Below are 21,414 nucleotides of genomic sequence, written 5' to 3' on the forward strand. Positions count from 1 at the left end.
AAAAAAAGACATGAGAGCTACGGAGTTAACACAGTATACATTCACAAAAATAATGTAATAAGGGATAAGAGGTTACAGTACAGTGCAAGGCTTGAAAGGCTGGGCTGTATGCAATTAGCTGCTGTGTTTAGCCCACAAAATGCATCACTTTGCAGTATATTCTGTGAAGTGCTTTGAGACGTCTCAACGACATGATAAGGCGTTATATCAAATGCAAGGATTATTTATTGTTATTATAAAACAATGTAAAACAGGAATGGGAGGAAAGCAAGGGATTGGAATTGAAGGCGATAACTTCAGTGGAGGAGACAGCACAAGCTGACTTCACTCTAAGCATTTAACTGACATACACGGACCAACTTCCTCACTGCAGAAAATCCAAATATTGGGCATCTTAAGCAATGACAGACACTGATTGAACCTGACTGGTCCCTGGTCAGAAAACAAGAGCCTCAGGCTATGTTCAAACTCCGGCAATGAAGGCTTACAAACCTTCCAAAGGTGCTGAAAGCCCTTTGTCGGGGCACGTGGTAACTATTAGATGTTTTGTTTGTTCTTGCATTGATTATTATACGTCTGTCTTCCTAACCTTTCAGCTGGATTGACTAATTCAGCAAGACGATTCCCCACCTGTATTTAGATCGCTGACGGATATCCCAATGTTTCCAAAGTGTCCACAGAAGTCCCGCCTCATCGCTGTTGTCAGGTTGCTTGTGTGATCCATTGAGGTCAGCGTCGCAGAATCCTATCAAACAGAAACACCTCTCCATCATCCTACCCGATAGCAACTCCATGATCCCGAGATGAAAAGCAACATAACACAAGGGAGAAACTACAATGTTTTTTATTAATAGAAAAAAAAATTCGAAACGTCATTGGGAACACCATTATCTGCTACTAGCAACCATGTCACCCAGCGCCTGGAACAGTAAGTTTTATTGTTTCGGGGCAGGATCGGTGCTCGTCAGTTCCAACAGAAAGAGTAAATGTTTTCTATCGTGCATTGGTGTCCCCCCGTGTTGGGTTTATTGGACACGAGTGTCCTCGTAGAAAGCAACATGCCCTTTGAATGCTGGTTACACATTTCATCCATTCACTGTCTCCAGACACGATTGAAGAACAAATTAAGAACAAGTAGTGTTCTACGGTAGGATCAAACTGAAAATCACAAGATCTGACAGAAGTCTTTCACAGGCTCATAAGTTTATCGGAGAAAAGCTTGTGTCTCAAGATCACGGACTGCAATATAAAGCCAACCACACGGCCTTTTCCGGACACACTTCCCATTAACGATGTCGGCAACCTTCTTCGAAGTTAGAGGCAACATTCAGAGTTGGGAACTTGCGGGGCAAGAAAAGTGGAAAATGCAAAAGGAAATGATTTAGCAGCAAAGAGAAAGTTGATTGATAGTCCTCAGCGTTGCTTGCATGTTCATCCTAAAGGAGGAGTAAGTCTCATAACACGCAATGCCAAAAGGCTTCCACCTTCCAATGTAATGCCTTTTGCAGTCACTTGAACATACTGGTTCTGGCTTCAGTCTATTTACACAGTGGTCGTCATACGTTGTGTGACGGGGATTGGCACTATGTAACATCCTCTTCTTCTGAACAATAGTCTCGGCCCTAAAAAGATAACATATACAAATACATTAATCCTCTCTATTTCAATAACAAAAATACACTTCATTTAATACCCCAAACCAGGTCATATTCAAAGTATTTAATTGACATCAACATACAAGTAATTGAGCAAATGACTATGCTGTATTTAAATCCAGGACCATGTCTGGTTGTGATGTTTGCATGCAGTCAATTCACTTTAGAATGGGAGTTCATTCTGAAATTTACATGATAAAAGACCCCAGAGTATAAATTTCAATCAGTGTTACAGACATTTTTGGTGAAGCGTGTCTGTAATGGGAAATCCCATTTATGGCCAACCTTGTCAAAGGAGTAACACTGAATAGAATCCACACCCACTTGTTTTTCAGTTATATATATTATATATAGAGAGAGAGAAATATAATATAGAGAATCAGAGAGATCGCTGGTGTACACCATTAACTACTCTCCGCCAATCGGAAAAACATCCCTTGATTTTTGTTCCCTGCCACCAGTCATTAAACCTTTTTTCCATTCACTTTGCTATCTAGCTTTCCACTTATTCCATAATTCAGGACATGAATCTCTTATGTGGAACCTTATCGAACGCCTTCCTAAAATCCAAATAAGCAGCATAGTATCACATCTCGCTTCATCCACAATCCCGTTACCTCTTGAAAGAATTCAATCAATTTAGTCCGACCTGGTACTACCTTCACAAAACAGTGCTGAGCATCTCTCATCTGTTCCAGCTTTTCTCAATGTTCCACAACAGCATCGCTCATTATGTCTTCAAGATAGGGGCTTGAAGGGGTATGGGAATAAGGCTGGGCAGTGTGATCAATGGGCAGGCTCAATGGGCCGAATGGCCTCCTTCTCCAGTGCAGATTCGATGTTTCTAAGCAGCCTCCCTACAATTGACGTGATCTTCCCTTAAACAAGAGAGTAAACCACACCAATCCAGTCTCATATACCTGCTCATCACAGAGAGACCAAGAGGCACGGCAAGAATTTCTGAAGCAAACCAGCACTTTTTTTCTTTTTGCGCAGAAATACTACTCCAATGAAATTTCTCCTGCTTTTTAAGAGGGTTCCACTCAGCAGCCAGACAGTGTTCATTCAAGTTCAAAAATTCTAAACCAATATTGCCCTCACTTTTCTTTTACCACTATTATTTTTCCTGATAGCTAGATTCTAGTCAGCTAAAATGGGATATGTGAAATGGTTTGTCATATTCAGTAATGCAGGTTCCAGGCTGTTTTACTGAGGTGGGAGTATCATCAGTTGGGACTCATTAATTTCTCTATTTCTGTTCGAACATAATTCATTTGTCACTTGTGACGTGAGGTACCGTTTAACAGCACATTGCATCCTTTAACCATCATCCGTTAATTGCTGTCGGGACATTCTCTCAACAAAAAGATCACACATGGGAGAAGCAAAGCAGGAGCGATTTCATTGCTACGTGATACTGACTGTAAAAATGGGCCGAAAAATAAAGAGAAAAGCCATCAACTGGAACATATGTAACCATAGTGTCCCAGCCTTAAATTGTATCAGTTACATATACAATGGCAACAACTTAAGCCAGCATGAAACTAAGGCTATATTTATTTCTGCTATACACAGCTGGTGTGCTTGAACTCAGCCTATAAATTAGACTTTACCACCACAGTGTTATCTTCTGCCTTGACATACAGACCCTTCAGTACTGCACTTTAGAGCACTATCAGCCAGAACACCACTGATTATTCAGTTACTAACCTAAGATGAGTAGTTAATGGATCATCTGCTTAACGATCTGTGCTTTTAATGATTTTTGAAAGGCTTAACTTCAAAACTCATTCAAAGTTAACAGTTGATCAGGTTTCCAAAAGAGAGCTTTTTTTTAAAATCAGTATGAAATCTTACCCTTTCGATTTTCTCATCCAACATCCTGAAGAACTCCTGTTGACTGTCTGAAGTATGAATGCTGGAAATGAACAATATTTCAAAACATTAACAAGTGTACAGTGAGAGGTGAGAGCCGAACAATCATCTGATAATTAATAATAGAACGACAATAATCAATAATTAACAATCTGAGCTCTGATCAAGTATTGCTTTCCTCCCTCTTTGCCACATCTGTCTGTTCAGATGGACGTTAAAGAATCCAACGAAATACTTGAACAGAGACGGGAATTTCTTTCTCCCGGTCTCCTAGCCAACAATCCTCCAGATAAAAAAATGAGCGTTCTATTCCTGGCTGTTTGTGGGTCATTGTTGTGTGCAAATTAGCAGCCAGTTTGTCTACAAATTACACAACACTTTACAGTAAATCCTGTGAAGTGCTTTGCGACATCCTGATGATGCCATAAGGTGCTGTATAGCAAATGAAAGGATTATTATAAATCTTGTCTATTTAAACCCATGCTTCTCCAATGCAGATATCGATCGTATTTAAATCAATTTCTCCACAGTACAAACAGACACCATAATTAAACTCGAGACTCAAAGAGCCATGATCAACTTGCAGTGTCTCTAAACATTCTTATAAATGATGGAAGCTCAATGATGGCACGAACTGATCAGAGCCGGTGACTGAATCAATTCTGACAATCTCAAGAGACACCTAGGTGGCGGGTGGCTAGGACCAAAGGGGGTTCAGCCTCCCAACCCCAAAACCTATCTACCAGCTAATAGGATGTTGCAGTTGGAGAGAAGCACTGCTCTCCACGGAGTGTAATGGACGTGAAGTAAAGCGAGTGTGGCAGTTAATGAGTTGAGTGAGCAGGAGTTTGATCCAGTGTTGGGAACACACACACACACCACAAACAGTTAGAGGCACTTGCGCACACTCCGCAGTCTTCAAGGAAGCACAGAGAACGAGGTGATATACGAGGGGAACTGGGGTTAGTTCAGCTGCTGTCCCCACCTCCCCATATACAGTGGGTGGAAGGCATCTCAGCAGAAAGAATGCCGAGGGGCATTTCTCTCAAAAATCAACTTGGCCTGGATTCAAACTATATTAAAGAGAACGCCCTTGGGACGCCTTGGGACGTCCTCCCGACGTGAAAGGCGCTATACAAATATAATTTTGTTGTGGTTGTTGCAGCCCTGCAGCACAATAAATCGGAAGTGGGAACAGAACAGAACCTACACCACATATGTTGTTAATAGACCTGTTTTTATTAATTTACACAGAATCTCCGTGTTCTGTGGAAAGCTGGGAAAGCAATAAAGTGCTAATTATCCTTCGATTTTGCGCCTTTCACATCGTGAGGACGTCTCAAAACGCCCCACAGGATTTACTGTAGATTGTAGTGGTTGTGTATTTTGAAGGTGAACATGGAAGTCAATTTGCGCACAACAATGTTCTACAAACAGCACAGAGAGTGACTGACTCATTTTATGTGGGGCACTGCTGACTAGGACACTGGGAAAGAGAAATTCACATTTCTTTTCGAGTAGCACCATGTGATCCTTAACATCCACTTGAACAGACAGACGAGACCTCGGTTTAATGTCTTATTCGAAGTACGGCAAAATGAATAGAAATGGACTCCTTCTATGCTGCAATCTACGATTCTTCAACCCACAGTGTTATTGGATCCAGTAATTACTGCATGCTCTGTAAATGAAGCTGAGACAAGAGAATGTGTTACACCCTGGCACTGAGCCAGAGGTCTTGCTCCTCATTTTGCATTAAACCCTGATAAAATAAAGATATTTATATTCATCCAATTTAAGATGGAAAGTGATTCCGATCGGGATCAAATCCAGGCAAAGCAACGCCCAATACTGAAAACAAACGGTTGGTTTAACACTGCTATGTTAATCCTTTCATTAGGAATTCAGGAAGCAGTTTGACAGGAAACAAAGCTTATAATATTGGTCTATCTCACACTGAATCCTCAAACAGCAATGTTTTGTCTGCAAGAGGATGGTTATATTTAGCAGTGAGCATGAGATGGACTCCCATTGTCTTTCCTTCTCTTCATATTTCCAAAACAACAGAACAAAACCTCTACTCCACTTTTTCCACTTTAGGGACTTACAGCTGTTCTGCACAGTTGCCTTTGGCTCAGTGCTTGTGAGCGGGCTTCAAAGACAGATGGTTTTTCTGATCGGTAATCAGCAAATAATTTAACAGAGCACGTCCTGATTTTGGCTTGAATACAGAACCACTATGAGGGCCCAGGTCACTCGCAAATGTCTTTTGAATAAATATGTTTTGATGTGAAAAGCAGAGATGATTAGGCGAGAGTAAGACTACTTCTTAAACGCTAAGCAAGGCAGAGTGGGCAAACGGAAGTGACTAATAGGCAGTAATCTCATTCCAGATTGTAGATTAATAATAGTGCTTGCATTTGATATAGTACCTATAACATCCAAGTGCCTCACAGTCAAATGTAGTGGCTACACTACCAATTCTGCCAGGTAGCTGAATTACCTGCATCTGCAAACACACAGTCACTTCACTTTACAGTATATTTTGTGAAGTGCTTTGAGACGTCCTCCGATGTGAAAGGCGCTACATCTAATGGAAGGGTTATCATTTTCATATTATTGATCTAATTGTAGTTCTCAATACTCCACACTTCATTTTTGCAAACAGCAATAAGATGCTTTGAAAAGATATAGAACAGAGGAAAATTGGAGTATGCAAAGCAATGTTAATTCTGGCTGTAATTCTTTGTTTCAATCCATGCAGAACAATGGCAAGCGAGCAGGACGCTGGCAAAATGTCAGATTTTAGGATATATAATCAAATATCCTTACAGAAGAAAATGATCCTTTCAATCTTAAATAGACAGAGCTGTGGGTTACTAATGGATACTCTTCCAGCTCATCTGGTTGCTGAACAATGATAATAAATTTATGAGACAATTACAATTGTATCTTTGCTCTGCACTGTAAATCCCGCTTGGTAAAAAAATGAGTATTATAGATTATCAAATTGTCTGATCATTTTTTTTGTTCATTCATTTGATTGATCTAAAGAAATGGAGATTTCTTTTGCACTCAGGGTCTGAATCAAGCATTCCCATGTCGGGAGCAACAACAACAACTTGTGTTAACACCACATCTTTCACGTAAGACAACTCATCTTCCAATATTTCTCTTGGTCGCAACTAAGATCCCGTTGAGGAAGCTGTTCACCCACTTGATCTCAGACAGAACAGAACTCCAGTATGGATGGATGATGGCTCAGTCTTCAGTCTGAGCAAAGTATCAAAACATGAACATCATGGAATCTCGGAATAGTCCATTGAATTGCAACACTGTTGATTCACATCTGGGGACCTCGGTTTGAGTTCAGCCAAGGCTGATAGACAGCAGAAAGACTTTTGCCTGAGTGAACAGCACAAACCTCTATAATTTGACATCAATTGCTTTTAAATTAGCAGTCTCACTCAGAGAAGCCATGAGAAGAGGAAATTCCACACTGCGGCTGTGTTATGGCATTGTGCATAACTAAAGGGTTCAAGTACTCTGAATTCACCACAACGCTCCACTGCATTCTTATTCTGTGTCTCCTTCCCTGAGTCATTTTTCTACATTTGGCTTCTGCACCTTTTATCAAAGATATCAGCCTGGCTCAGCTGGTACTACTCCGGAGTCAGAATGTTGTGGATTCAAGCCCCATGTCGGGAGCTCACAGTCTAAGCTTAGACTTCAATGCAGTACTGGGGGAGCGCTGTATTGTCTGAGGTGCTGTCCATCAGATCAAATGTTAAGCTAAAGACTGCCTGCCATCTAGGGTGGACGTTAGCACGACTCAAAAAGAGAAGGGTGTTTCTCTCAGTATTGTGTCCAACAATCCCCCAGATAACATTGGTCACCATCTCCATGGCTGTTTGTGGGACATTGCTGTATGCAAACTGTCTGCCGCATTCGCCCACCAAACACATATTCACTATCCAATACAGTAAATCTTCATGATGTAAAAAAGGGGAAAATCAAATTCGAGGATTAATATGACTTTATTACTTTCCTAGCTTGACAAGGAATAATTCCTGTGATACATGCAAAACCCTGTGTGGGGAAAGATCATACTAAACCATTGCCTTCTTGTCACTTGGTTAAATTAACCACCGTGGTTAATTCAGTGGTACTTAAATTAACAACAGCTTTTGGCATGAGCAACCCCGATTCATTTACGTAATTTGGCGGGAAGACTTGCTTAAAGATGGGTGCTGGGGAGGGAATCATTACTTCAAATTATATAGAATGTTATATGGTTAATTGGCATTGTATAGACATATACAAATATACAAACAATTCACTTTACAGTATATTCTGTGAAGCGCTTTGAGATATCTAGAAGACGTGAAAAGCGCTATATCAAATGCAAGGATCATTATATTTATGCCCACTGATTTACTGTGTGGTCTTGTTTTTTTTAAATAAACTAGCAGCTGCTAAACTATAATCCAATGCTTCTTCCATCAACGTTAATAATATTAACAGTCCACAGAGGCTTCCATCAGCTAAATCTACTCCTTTGTCAGTTAAATGACTGTAATTTGTACTCAACAATGCTGTCATTAACTTGCAGACCACAGGAACAGGTGTGTTAAACATAATGTTGTGCTGTTGGTTAACCTTTGTTTTCCTTTTCATTTTGGCATGCTCTAAATTTAACTATTTTTAAAAAATTGGGAGGGATGGGTTATAGCAAGGCAGGTTTGATCACATGAATCTGTGTTCAAATAAAGCAACTCTTATTTCCACTTGATAGAAATAATATCAGCAGCGATAGAAATCAGCCTCCATCTTAAGCGGAGATTTATTTTACTACCAAATCAACAGGTAAAATTGTTCATTCACTCCATGGTTGGCTGGGGACATTGTTCTGCGCAAACGGGCTGCCGCATTTGCCTACAAATTGCGAGTCGTTACACATTACGGTAAAATTCTGTGCAATGCTTTGAGACATCTCAACAACGTGATAAAGTGCTATATCAGATACAAGGATTATTATGCATTAAAATCCTGTGTATGTTTGCCTGGACCAGAGCTGTAACAATATCTTTGCAGAGAGTTATGAATACTATACCATTGAAGATCATTGAGCTGCCTACCCAATCTCACTGTGTTTTTTAACGTCCACTTAAAACAAGCAGACGGACCTCGGTTTAATGTCTCACCTGAAGGACAATACCTTTGACAAGTAATAGTAATCCTTGAATTTGATATAGCACTTTCCACGTCTTCTAGACGGCTCACAGCGCTTCACAGAATTGACTGTATATTTGCGGGCGAAATGCAGCAGCCATTTGTGCACAACAGTCTCCCACAAACTGCCGTGGATTGAAATGACCAATTTATTATTGTTTTTTTCTTGAGGGATTATTATCAGGCATGTGGAGTAAGGAAACTTGCCCATGGTTTCACCCTGCTGGGAATCGAATCCAGGTCTCTCGCTTGCAAAGCGAGTGCACTAACCACTGAGCTACAGGACTCCACTGACAAAGCACCACGACCCCATGAGTCTTTAACCCACAACCTTCTGACTCAGAGGCCTGAGTTCTATCAACTGAGCCAGACTGACACAGATGAAAATGAAGGGCAATGGATAAGCAATTTTTAAGCTGGGCCTTGGTATTCACATGACTGGGGGACACTGGCTGATGAGAGCTCATATACTTTGCAATGCGGAAATTACATCCTGAGTTACATAGCAGAAACATAAATTATGAATCCTCTATTGCATCGTGTTTAGTGAATATAGCTGTTTAATCTTGGGGTTTCCCAGTGGTAGACCAGAGTCCGTTCTAACTTGAAATTGCAATACCATAATGCATGAATGAATGGGCTCCAGACTTGAATAAGGATCGCTCCCAAGTTTGTCTGCAATCGATAAATGCTTGAACCTTTACCTCTCATTCCAGACCTTGAATTCTCCAACGTACAGAATGCAAGTCTCTCTTTTTACCACAAACTGATTAACATCCCTATTTCAGCCTAAATGTCTTTTGGTTTAAAAACTTGGATCCCAAATTCACAGTACAGTCTCTTAAAAAGTTTTCCAACTCTATAATGTTTATTCTGCTTCTCTCTAGTTCACTGAATGTGCATTGTACTTGTTTCATTGGTCAGGACACTGGGAGAAACGCCTTTCTATTTCTGAATAGTGTTCCAGGGGATCTTTAATGTCTACCTGACCAGGCAGATGAGACCTCGGTTTAATGTCTCATCTGAAGGACGGATAATGCAGCGCTCTTCCCTCTTCCAGCATTGGAGATTCAGCTTAGACCCTGTGTATTCAAAGTCCCGATGTGGAGCTTGAACCCAAAATCTCCTGACACAGAGGTGAGAGTGCTACCTGAGCCAGGCTGACACCTGACTTCAGTTCTACGGTACATTGAATACAGAGAGTGGGGGAGCCTAATGGACTATTGATATACACCAGACATTTACGACTTGAAATAGAAGCATTTGAATGATGCCATTATACTTGATATCCCACTGCAAGAGAGCAAACCATTCAAGACAGAGCAGCCACTAGATGGAGTCCTGTGCATTAGATATCTTTTTCAAATACATATTAAAATTATAGCTCAAAATTCTTTTGTACGGCACATAAAGAACACACAGTGGGGATCCCTTTTCAATGTCAAGCCCCAAGTCAGTCAGCGTGTAGTTTTACATACTATTGGTACACAGCATGGCTCCCCTATGAACAAGCTTCCCATCGATGCCACCATTGAAGTGCTGTGGATTTGTTTTTCGGCAATTACTGGCAACAATGGAACATTGGAATAGTTATTTAATTAGCTATGAAATGAAGTCTATGTAAGTGTTCAAAGACACCGTCTGTTGCTTTAGGGACACGAATCACAAGCTGGCCTCGGCAGTGCTCACTGACGATGGGTAATTGGCTTTTAGATGCACTGAGGCAGCAGAACAAGAGGGCATGGGTTCAGGGTCAAAGCATAATTTTAGGAGCGTCAGCCTGGCTCAGCTGGTAGAGCGTTCACCTCTACGACAGAGGGTTGTGGGTACATGCCCCACATTGAGACTTTCAACTCACATAGTCTAGGCTGAAACACCGATGCTGGGGAGTGGGGGGGAGAGAGAGAGAGACAGAGAGGACGCAGTGATGCTGAATTGTTGGATGTGCTGTCCTTCAGATGAGATGTTAAACTGAGGTCCCGTCTGCCTGTTCAGGTGGACGTTAAAGATCCCACAGTGCTATTCAAAAAGAGAAGGGAGTTTCTCCTGGTGTCCTGACCAACAATCCTCCAACATAAATGTCATTCACATCATGACTGCTTGTGGGACATTGCTGGGTGCAAATTGGCCGCCGTTCACCTACAAAATACTCAGTCAGTGCACTTTACAGGGTATCCTGTGATATACTTTGAAACGGCCTCCAGAAGTGAAGGTGCTGTCTTCAAAGTAGGGTTATTATTACAATTATGATTAGGATTATTACTATTATTATTATTGGGCAGACACCAGGAAGTCACATACAGTCAAATAGATGCACTCTCACAACACCAACACCCAATCAGGCCAAACATGGGAGTTGAAAGCCTTGAGGGAAGGGTGCTTGTAGGAGGCGGAAAAAAATATTTTCAATTTCAAAAGTATTCAAAATAAACGTGAATACATAATCCCCTTAGCATTACATGGTCTCTGAGCTTACCAGCAACAAAGCCCTTAAAACGAATGAAAGCGGCTGCTGTACTTACTTTGCTCTCGGTGCCTGCGTCAGTATCGGTGCCTCTTTGCTGAGTTTAGTCTTAACATTTGGCAAAGTACTCCTGTCCTAGAAATACAAAATCCACAACAGAGAAAGAATCAGTAAGAAATATTGTGCAACGACAATATTTATGCAATGACAGGCTTCACACCATTAACCTGAATGATCCCATTCAATCACAAGGGGAAATGATAACCACGTTTACCCAGCACTGATGGTGAGTACCCCTCATTCTAACACACCAGGAGATTTCCGCACTGATCGTGAGGACATAAATACAGAGCAGTCAGCAGAGGATCACAGCAGTGATGGTGAGTAACTCATTCCAATACACCAAGAACCCTCCTCCTCACTGATAGTGACAACATAAATACAGAGCAGTCTGGGTTTATTGTCTCTCAGTTCTGCTTTCCTGTGTTCTTCTTAAGCACAGTGATTTTAATGAATCAGATCATACCAGTACCCGACCTACACTGAAACACCAAGCGGAGGCGTGGTAAAGAATTTTTTTAATTGTTGATTGTAACAAGCTGCTCATTTCGGTTTCTCTCAATTGACGACCCATTCCAGGCACTTTAAATTGTCGAAAGCAAACAATCATGATGTGTAAGCTATCACGTAGGCATTGGTAGAGGATCACAGCACAATGTCCAGGCTGGGTGCCAACAGCTGATGCACTTTGGGCCATTTGCTGCTGGGGAGAAGTGGTGCAGGAGTTCTGCTCTCAGTTGTCAGATGTCCAAAAATGAAATGCAAATTCAATCTTCAGTCATGGAAATTGGAGGCACAAACCAAATGAAGAAACCAATCTGGAGGGAAGGTCTGGTGCACACACCTAAAGCTTTTTGATTGTCCACGTATGAATAGATACGTGCTTTTGCCAGTGTTTCTGGACAGGCAAAGTGGAGGTTTTGAAACAGCTGTAGTAACCTTTAAAAGACATATTGCACACAGAAGGCTGAAGAACAGACACAGAAACAGATTCATATACATTCACGCACACACAGACCTGGCCTTGAAACTTTCACCTTCAAAATATAGTCACTACACTCTACAATAAATGTTTTGAAGTGCTTTGAAATAAATATAATCCTTGCATTTCTGATATCAATAATACTATTCCATCCTCTTCACGGTGCTCATCCTTCTCTCTCTCTCTCAGGAATGGTCTCACACACACACACGTCCTTCTGACATGAAAGATGCTATACCAAATCCAAAGATTAATGTTACTGTTATCATTTTCCATTCAGAACAGCTAATCCAGCCATACCATATTTTTGCAGAAAGTGAATCGCTCAGCAAGCAATGGCTAAAAGCACAAGAAAGAAAAGAGCCAAAGTAAAATCTTATTCTGCAGTAACCATTGGCTTGCGTACTCGAGAAGTACATTGATATGCAGGTCAATATAACCAACATTGTTTTATGCCAGAGTTACAGCTGCCAGAAGACATGATTAACTTGTCAGAAGGATACTGAACTCCTAAAAACGGGTTCATTTGCAGGGCACAAAGTGAGCGAGGCTCTCTGTGACCTCTAGCTGAAAGAACAAGACGTTCAGAGTGGCTAATCTTGTGCAAAGTGATAATCAACCATCAGGAGTCATCTACCCTTATTATTCCAGAGCACAAGACAGGGAGAATAATGAGGAAGCAAGCTGATGTGAGGAGGCGTTACGGCCGGTGGCTCCGGCTGTGATAATTTCTACTCTTTGCTGAAGAAACAACAAAACAAGACAAAAAGTAGTGTCACTTTCAAATCACAACAGTCAATGGTTTGGGTAAAAGGGAGATAATATATTTGCCATTGTGAAGCAGATTATCAGTTACAGTATAATGCTACATTGTTTTACTTTCCTGATTAAAAAAAATCCCCTCTTTCATTTTAAGCTAATACTCCTTATATTGATACAGCGCCTTTCATGTCGGGAGAATGTTCCTTAGCATCAGGTGGATGCTAAGGAACACATGGCTCTGTATCAGCCAAACAACAGGATGTATACGAGCGGTCCAACAGGCAGCAACCAATTCCCTTTGCTTAGATTAAATTAATCATAATGATGTTCTTTAAAATTAATTAAATCAGAATAATGCTTGCTGCCATGACAAAGGTCTAACCCGTGCTGTCAACTGAGCAACCGGCGTTCTTTATCAAATAGGTAAATTGACACTGTACTTCAGATGTCAACAGGAGTGAGCACTTCCTCGCCTTTTATTGAAGCTGGCAAGCATTTGTGCTCCAACAACGAGCTGATATTTGAGCCTGTAGTTTAGAGCCGGCTTTGTGTCGGCAGGTAAAGCGAACCAATAATTTGGGAATGAATAGCTCGAGCTTGTTCAGAGGTCTCGTGCCACTATTCCAGTGAAAGATCCCGTGGCACTATTCAAAAACAGAAAGTGAGTTTCTCCCAACAATCCTCCAGATAAAGTTGGTCATTCACTTCATGCCTGTTTATGAGATATTGCTGTGTGCAAACTGGCTGCTGTGTTCACCTACAAAATACATAGTCGCGACACGTGTCAGCAATTCCCTTTCAAGCACTTTGAGATGTTTTGACTTGACAAGAGCTGAAGATTATTAATTATTATATGCTATTATAATATGGAAGGCCCATTTGTTTAGACAAGTGAATGCAGACGGTAGGAAAGTTAAAAGAGAGAAATGCGAATTGTTATTTCTCCTGCACTTAACACCCCCACTTAAATTAAATTAGAATTAAATTAAGAACATCTTCAACAATTGAGCGCTCTCCAGCACTACACTAGCCTGTCAGTCAATTGATGTTCTGACAGATGTGGTGGGGGATTAAAACTGTCGGTCAGAGCGACAGAGCAGACTGGAAGGAGGTGTTTTGGCAGAATCTTCGCGGTGAGAGTTAGAGGAGAACAGCATAGTCTGCCATCTATCAAAGAGATAGGGACTGAATCATCAGAGTGCTAGAAAGGGGCATTGGAGAGACAGCTTTGGCAAAGGATCTGAAGGAACATCTGCTGGAGGGCACAAAGGCAATGGCTGAGGCCCTATTCCAACAATGTTTAGGTTAGCAGCTTCAATATTGCTCTTGGAAACATGACTGGCTTGGGTGAAAACACAACTGGGGAAAAATTCTATCTCGTGCAATGCCTTTGGCAATATCTGCCACTAATAGGATTTCCAGTTGTAGTTGCACATCGCCAAAGGAGCCACATGCAGCACTGAAGAGTGTTCATTCCTAGCTTGCATTCTGTCCTAGATTTCCTCCCGACCCCCAAAATATTCAGAATGCATCAGCCAATCACCTCTCTTGCTGCTGTCTGGAGAATGATATTAATTGTCACGTATGACCTTTTACCACCTGCACACCAGTACCGCAGGCTGGGCCAAAGGCAAATGGAGTTGCTTGGCCTGATGGTTGGGGAGCAGTAACGTATGAAACATTTCCTGCCAGTTGGAACAAGATCGATCACTTGACCGGTGCAGCCAGCAAGATCAAAGAGCAGAGAAACGGAACAAGGAATTCTCGGATACCATCCCAATCAACTGAGCTGTAGCACCCAGGTCTTGGGTGACTGGGCGTGTTTAGATGGAGCCAGGCACGAGCACCTTGATCAGAAAAACCCAGAGGTGAGGAAACCGAACTACATGGCAAAGTAAGGATTGGAGTTGCTATAAAACTATAAGAAATCCTGTAGGTTTGAAATGGCGTGGATTATTATAATAATCTTTACATTTGATATACCTCCTTATCACGTCGTTGAGGCATGTCAAAATGCTTCACAGAATATACTGTAAAGTGAATTGATTGTGTATTTTGTGGGTAGAAAGGCTGAAGGCCCGACTGCTGATGAAGGGGCGAGCAGGAGACATGGAGCAGGCCAAAACCTGCTGGGCGGAGGGACTGAGATTAACTCAGACTAACTCTGCTTCTGAGGGGAAAGCGGTTCAAGGTCTGCCTTGTATGTGTGTGTGTGTGGTGGGGGGGGGCATTGGGGGAAGGAGGCAATGAGTTTATAAAATGGCACACAACAGAGGCACGATGTAGACGCTTCCAGTGATCAATCCTCTGAGCTGTCATCACAAGGCTTAAAAGCAGATCAGCAGAAAACTCTCCTCTGAAGTTTTGCACAAGATCCATTTGCAACCTCATTCATCCTGTGATCCACTCTCCCCACATCCTGAAGTTGATGCACAGTGAGAAAGAAGAGAAAGAGAGAGCGAACTTGGGGTTGGGGTTTGCGGGGGGAAGAAGAACATAGCTCTGACATGGTCACATTTTGCTCAAAGCAAATCCGCTTGTTAACTGAAACTGACAAAAAGAAGGGGAAAAATGAAACGCAATTAATTTTGGATGGAAACTTTTGTTACTTTTGCTTGCCGTCCAAACCTATTGGTCTCTAAAATTCTCCAGGCTAGCTTTGAAATTATTGATGGACGATAAATAAAAGGAAACAGATAAAGTGAACTATAAAAGGGAATTTGTAGCTTACTCTGCGAGAAAACCAGATAACACGCGAGCCAACAAGTCTGAAGGTCTTCACTTACATAATAAATTGCATATTTTTCTCTTTTTCCCTGGGGGCAATAAGACTAATTTATTCTTACTTATCAACAAGCATTGTTACACATCATCACTGTCACATAAATAATATCCTAGCATTTTACATAGCACCTTATCATGTCCAAATCTCTAAAAGTGCTTCGCTGAGTTTCTGTAAAGCGCATTGACTGTGTATTTGTAGGCAAAGGCAGCAGCCAATTTGGACTCAGCAATGTCTCACAAACAGTCAAGAGGTGAATGTGGGGGATTTTTGGCCAGGATACCAGGAGAACCTCCCTTCTCTTTTCGAATAGTGCCACGGGATTTTTAATGTCCGCCTGAACAGCAGACTGAACCCGAGTTTAACCTCAAAACCCAAAGTTGGTACCTCCAAAAATGTAGCACTCCCCCAGCACCGCACTGGAGTGTCAGCCTAGAGTTCAAAATTCCCGACGTGCAGATTGAACTCACAAACTTCTGACTCAGAGGTGAGAATGCTACCGACTCAGCCAGGCTGACACCTCAGATAGGAATTAATGAAATTCATCAGACTAAATTCGGAGTCAGGAAGCTAAACCAGGAAGCAAATAAATTACAGAACAGAAAGAAGCTGTGTTTCCCGTCAAACCAAGCTGGTTCCAGCTCACTGTTGGGAAAATACCCCAATCTCAGTTCCCCAGAGAACCATAGAAAGTAAAGCTCAGAAGGAGGCACTGAAGGAAGCTTGTATGTTCTTGATAGAAAATGTACAAAAAGCTGATTGAAAGAAGCCACTGGCAGCTGCCAATGGAAAAGAGGTCATTCTAAACCCAAACAGCATGCTGTTAATCTGATGCTACTGACAAATATGGCAGATTTACAGCTGGCTGGGGAGAGCGCAGACCCTGTCTCAACCAAGCTTTCATTACACAGTTGCATGGAAATTTCTGCCAACAGCGTATTATTTCTCAATGTTTTAAAAAAATCTCCCTTCACCGCATGTGAATCCTCTCAGATGCAGTGAGATAATAGAACAAGAGGACACAGGTTTAAAGTTGCAAAGGGCAATTTCAGGACAGACACCAGGAAGTATGTCTTTATCCTTAGAGTGATTAACAGGTTACCAGGAAGGATGGTTGAGGCCAGGTCCTGGACTTGTTTTTAAAATAAAAGCTTGATTCTGTGATGGGAAGAGGGAAGGGTGGGTATTCTGGAAGGATGAGATCTGAACTGATCATGTGAATACATCAAAGATTGTGAACCTGCTAGAGTGCTGCAAACCACCCGTTCCACTTCCTCCCTGTATAGTGAAACTGTATTTAAATCAAAACTTACCAGCATAGCATCCAACTTCAAGCAAAATACAGTCTTTATCAGACCTGAAAATGTATTTCAGCACATGAAGGGTTAAGTTGGCATCTTATTTAATAGCTTCCCTTTCATGTCTTTGGCCTTTTACAGAACAAGACAGTTTAACCCAATTTAGGACAAAAGAGTTCTCTCCCCAAACCTCTTGGCCTCAATTAACGCCTTTAAAACACTCCTAAAAAACATATTTTATCATTTGTGCTGCTATTCAAACATCCCTAGTGCTTCCCATCATAATTGTTAGTGCTTTGAGATGTTCAGTATCCGTGAAAGGAGCTGTAAAAGTGTAAGTTGTCGCTACAGTAGATTGCGCTATTGCAATACAATACAAATTGACATTTATATGGTGCTTTCATGTCTGGAGAACAGCCCAAAGTGTTCAATAGCACTGGATGGGAACCTGGGCTGGGAATAGAGCAGAGAAGGGTAGAGATGGGAAAGATGGCTATTAACTATATTCTACACTCAACCAACCCCAGTAGAAGAGCAATCATTCTGTCCTGTCCCACTCTGCCTTGTTCCGCTCAGACTGCACCAACGGTACAAACGTTCATCTGCGTTCAATGTGTCATAGGGTTGAAGGAGGCCGTGGAAGTAGAGTGGGGCGAGACCGTGAAGGGATTTGGGAGGGTTGGATGAGGATCTTGGATTGATCAACTCAGTAGGGAAGGAGGGGTCAGTGTAACCGAGCAAGAACGGTACAGTATGTTTTTGCAACCAGTGATTTGTTCTACTACCTTATTTAAAAACAAGTACCTAAACAGACTTGAGCTAACCTTTGCTGTAGTCAACACATGATCAGATGTGTGCCTTCAAATACATTTAAGTTTTCCATTTTTTAACGAAGCAAACTCGTTCTTTCCAAAATTTCGGAAGCAAAATTTGATTCCAATCTCTCTCGCTAGTGAAGCATATCTGAAGGACGTGACTCTGCAAATCTAATCTGTTCCAAAACACTGATGCTCACTGTGATCTGGACAGATCAGTGAATTTAATGGCCAAAGCTGCATTTAACCAAGTGCATATATCTATTTAGATTAGATTGAGAGATTCACATTTGGAGCAAATTGGCAGCCGATTTTCAGTACAATTCAACTATCTCATTCTCGACATATCTGTCCTGAAAACTGTACCTGCGGGATAGAAGCTTACAGCTTTCTGTGAATTAATGTGACATGAATTCAATCTTATACTGCCTTTCACGTAAAATGAAACGTCTCAAAGCGCCTTACAGACATTAACAAGAATGAATAATCTTTGCCTTTTATATAGTGCTTGTATCCTTGAACCGTTTTACAGTAATTGGTATTATTGTAGTTCTTGCATTTAATATACTGCCTATTGTGATGAAAGTCTCCAAGGGCTTCATAGTGTTTGCTGTAAATTGTAGTGACTATATTTGTAGGCAAATGTGGCATGGCAATGTCCCACAAACTGACCAATTTTAGCCAGAGCATTGGTGGCCAGGACATCAGGAGAAACTCGCTTCTCTTTCCGAGTCATGGGATCTTTAATCATGGAGGAAGAGGCAGGAGAAAGGGATCACCACAAAGGGTGGTGAGAATGTGGAACTCACTGCAAGAAGCCGGAAAGTATCAATTAATTTAAGAGGAAACTTGGAGGGAAAAGAGGAGAGAGGAAAAGGAGGGATTAAGGAGTTGTGGAGGCTCACATGAGGTAAAAACATGAGCACGGACTAACTGGGCAGAATGTGTTGGTACAATCCAGCCTGTGTAATTCTCTATATGTAAAGCCTGAATTAGAAAAGGTGTATTGAATCTGCACGTTGTACTTTGTGGTGCCTATCAAGTACTGTCAAGCGCTTTGAGAAGTCCTCCTAAACGTGAAAGATGCTATATAAATGGAAATTGTATCGCGTTGTGTTGTAAGAAAAATGTCCACAGAAAACCCTTAGGTGCAAAGGATTAAGTGCATGAAAGAATACATTCTGACAAACTCTACATTTGGTCAGTAATTACAGAAATAACAGGCTGCACACGTGCTCAGCAACCACCGATTCCAACCAGCCAGCATGTTCAGCCTGTTTAAATAAAGATGGGTTTAAGTTTACTAATGCTCTGAGGAGGAGCCAGGGACCCAAACTCTAACTTCAGATTTCCAGCCTGTTCTGTTTCTATTTAAGGTTAAGCTTCTCCTTGCTTTGCGCTGTCACGCTGACCCACTTCAACAACAAACGGAGGAATTCCATTCTCTTCAGAGAATATTTGACATTTTTAACTGGCAAAAGAATGTGTAATAAAAGCCTTGTCCTCCTCCAGCAGCTGTATATTGGCTGGTGAGGAGCCAGTGTTGGTTGCTTAATGAGCACTTTGTACCGATTCCACCGTAAATAGGCTTTTTTGGGGATGAAAATAGATTGGTTTGTGCCTAGCCTGGATTTTGACCAAGAAGACGAATACTCTGATTGTTCCTGGGTTTCAGGAACGGGCATTCATTGCATTGTCCCACAAATTGCACGTGTGATTGTACGTGAAGAGTTGGGTTCGTAGTGGATGAAAATGGACCGTGTACATAGCCGCTGATGTACAATGGGAGGTTTGCACAGCTGTGCTGTAAAACACCTGCCGTTCTCTCACTGCTTCCAACATGGGCAGAGAGCTCTTGAGGTTTTTTTTTTTTCCAAGTCAACTGAACTAAAGAATCCCTATTTAATAATAATAATCCTTGCATTTAATAGAGTTTTATCACGTCACTGAGACGTCTCAAAGCGCTTTGCAGAATATACTGTAAAGTGAATGACTGGATATTTTGTGGGCGAAATGCAGCAGTCAATTATCCCACAAACAGTCGTGGATTGAGTGACCAAATTATTATTATTTTATTTTTCCATTTACAGGAATTTAATCTCACTTCCTTTTGCGGCAGTTTTCCCACTCTCCCTTTATTTAACAACAAAAATAGGCCCCAAATTCCCCCCGCCCATGTAAGTAAAAACAATCCAGGTTTTTGTCTGCAGTGTTAACTGCAATGGTTGAATCAGGGGTCTCAAAGGAGTCATAATTTGTTTCTATTGAACAAAGATATGTATAAGCTCTGACAGAGGCCCAGTGCAGCATCCTCTCACTCATTCATTCACTCTCTGTGGACAAATAATTCCACAATTACAGATTTCTAGGTTGTGACCTACCGATTGCTCCATTTGTAAGACAACCGAAAGGGATATTGATTATGATCCATTCTCCCTTGAAAATATAATCGGCAGCTCAATAGATCAAAGATCAGCAATTAATGGCAGTCGTTAAGTGGGGAAGAGTGAGGCGGGGTGCTGTAAATCCTCGCTGTGCTATCAATCTTATCTGGCCCAATCCAAGCACTTTTTATTAACTTTCTGAAAAATCGATGCCTCTGTCAGCCCAAATGTGTCCAGTTTAAATAGGACAGGATTACAGGATTCAGAGAGACTGAGGAATGACTGACACACAGCACTAAGTGTGCAGGTATCTTCTCCCTTCATAGCCAAGAAGATTATGTGCCAGTGTAATAAGATTCAACATATTTATTCAGATGAAGAAGGCGCTTCAGCCCATTTGATCTTATCCATCCAGAACACCCACCCGACCGACTTCCCACCACAGTTTCAAGCTGGTTCTTAAATAAGTCCAGTGTCCTAGCCTCAGCCATGCTTTCCTGTAGCCAGTTCCACTCATTAATTACCCTGTGGGCAAGGAAATGCATCCCAGTGTTCATCCTGAAATTATCCTTTGGACCTCTGAACTTGTGTCCTTTTTGTTCCTTAGCCATGGTATATCCGAAACTGTCTCATCGTTGTTCATAGTTCATTCATCTAATCCTGCGGATTATCCTTGTTGTTCTCTTCACTGCCTCGAGGACCTGGGTAGCTCTTTCATGTTGCGACAAACAAAACGGTGTGCTGTACTCTAGGCATGACCTATACAACTTGAGCATGACTTAACTTACTTCAACTTATTTGCCAACATAGCCCAGCATCCTATTTCCTTGCTTATTGCTGCCTCGTACTGTTTTGACATGGTGAGCGATGAGTCATCTAACACCTCTAGGTTTCTTCCTGCTCCGCCGTTGGCAAGTTCCATTTTATACACGAAGTATGTGTATCTCCTATTTATACCTCTTACATGCAACACTTTGCATTTGTCTGTATTGAATGCCACAAGCCAGTCATCAGCCCACGTGTTTAAAATGATAAAGGGATTTGATAGGGAAACTACAGAGAAACTATTTCTTCTGGTGCGGGAATCTAGAACAAGGGGGCATGA

The 21,414-nt window shown here is 41.6% G+C and overlaps 1 protein-coding gene across 1 annotated transcript in view; it reads right to left on the reverse strand.

Annotated features, from left to right (window-relative positions):
* Positions 1-207: 207 nt before the first annotated feature.
* The window catches only part of LOC103180006 (uncharacterized protein C1orf21), a 64,850-nt gene continuing 43,643 nt past the window's right edge, over positions 208-21,414 (reverse strand). Inside the window, exons 4-6 of the mRNA XM_007895595.2 lie at positions 11,285-11,361; positions 3,513-3,573; positions 208-1,622 (exon numbers count right to left, since the gene is read on the reverse strand). Of these exons, the coding sequence (XP_007893786.2) occupies positions 1,584-1,622; positions 3,513-3,573; positions 11,285-11,361 (177 nt within the window). The 3' untranslated portion in view covers positions 208-1,583. The remainder of the gene's footprint in view (positions 1,623-3,512; positions 3,574-11,284; positions 11,362-21,414) is intronic.

This window comes from Callorhinchus milii, unplaced genomic scaffold, assembly GCF_018977255.1.
Source record: "Callorhinchus milii isolate IMCB2004 unplaced genomic scaffold, IMCB_Cmil_1.0 Scaffold5, whole genome shotgun sequence".
Taxonomy (NCBI): Eukaryota; Metazoa; Chordata; class Chondrichthyes; order Chimaeriformes; family Callorhinchidae; genus Callorhinchus; species Callorhinchus milii.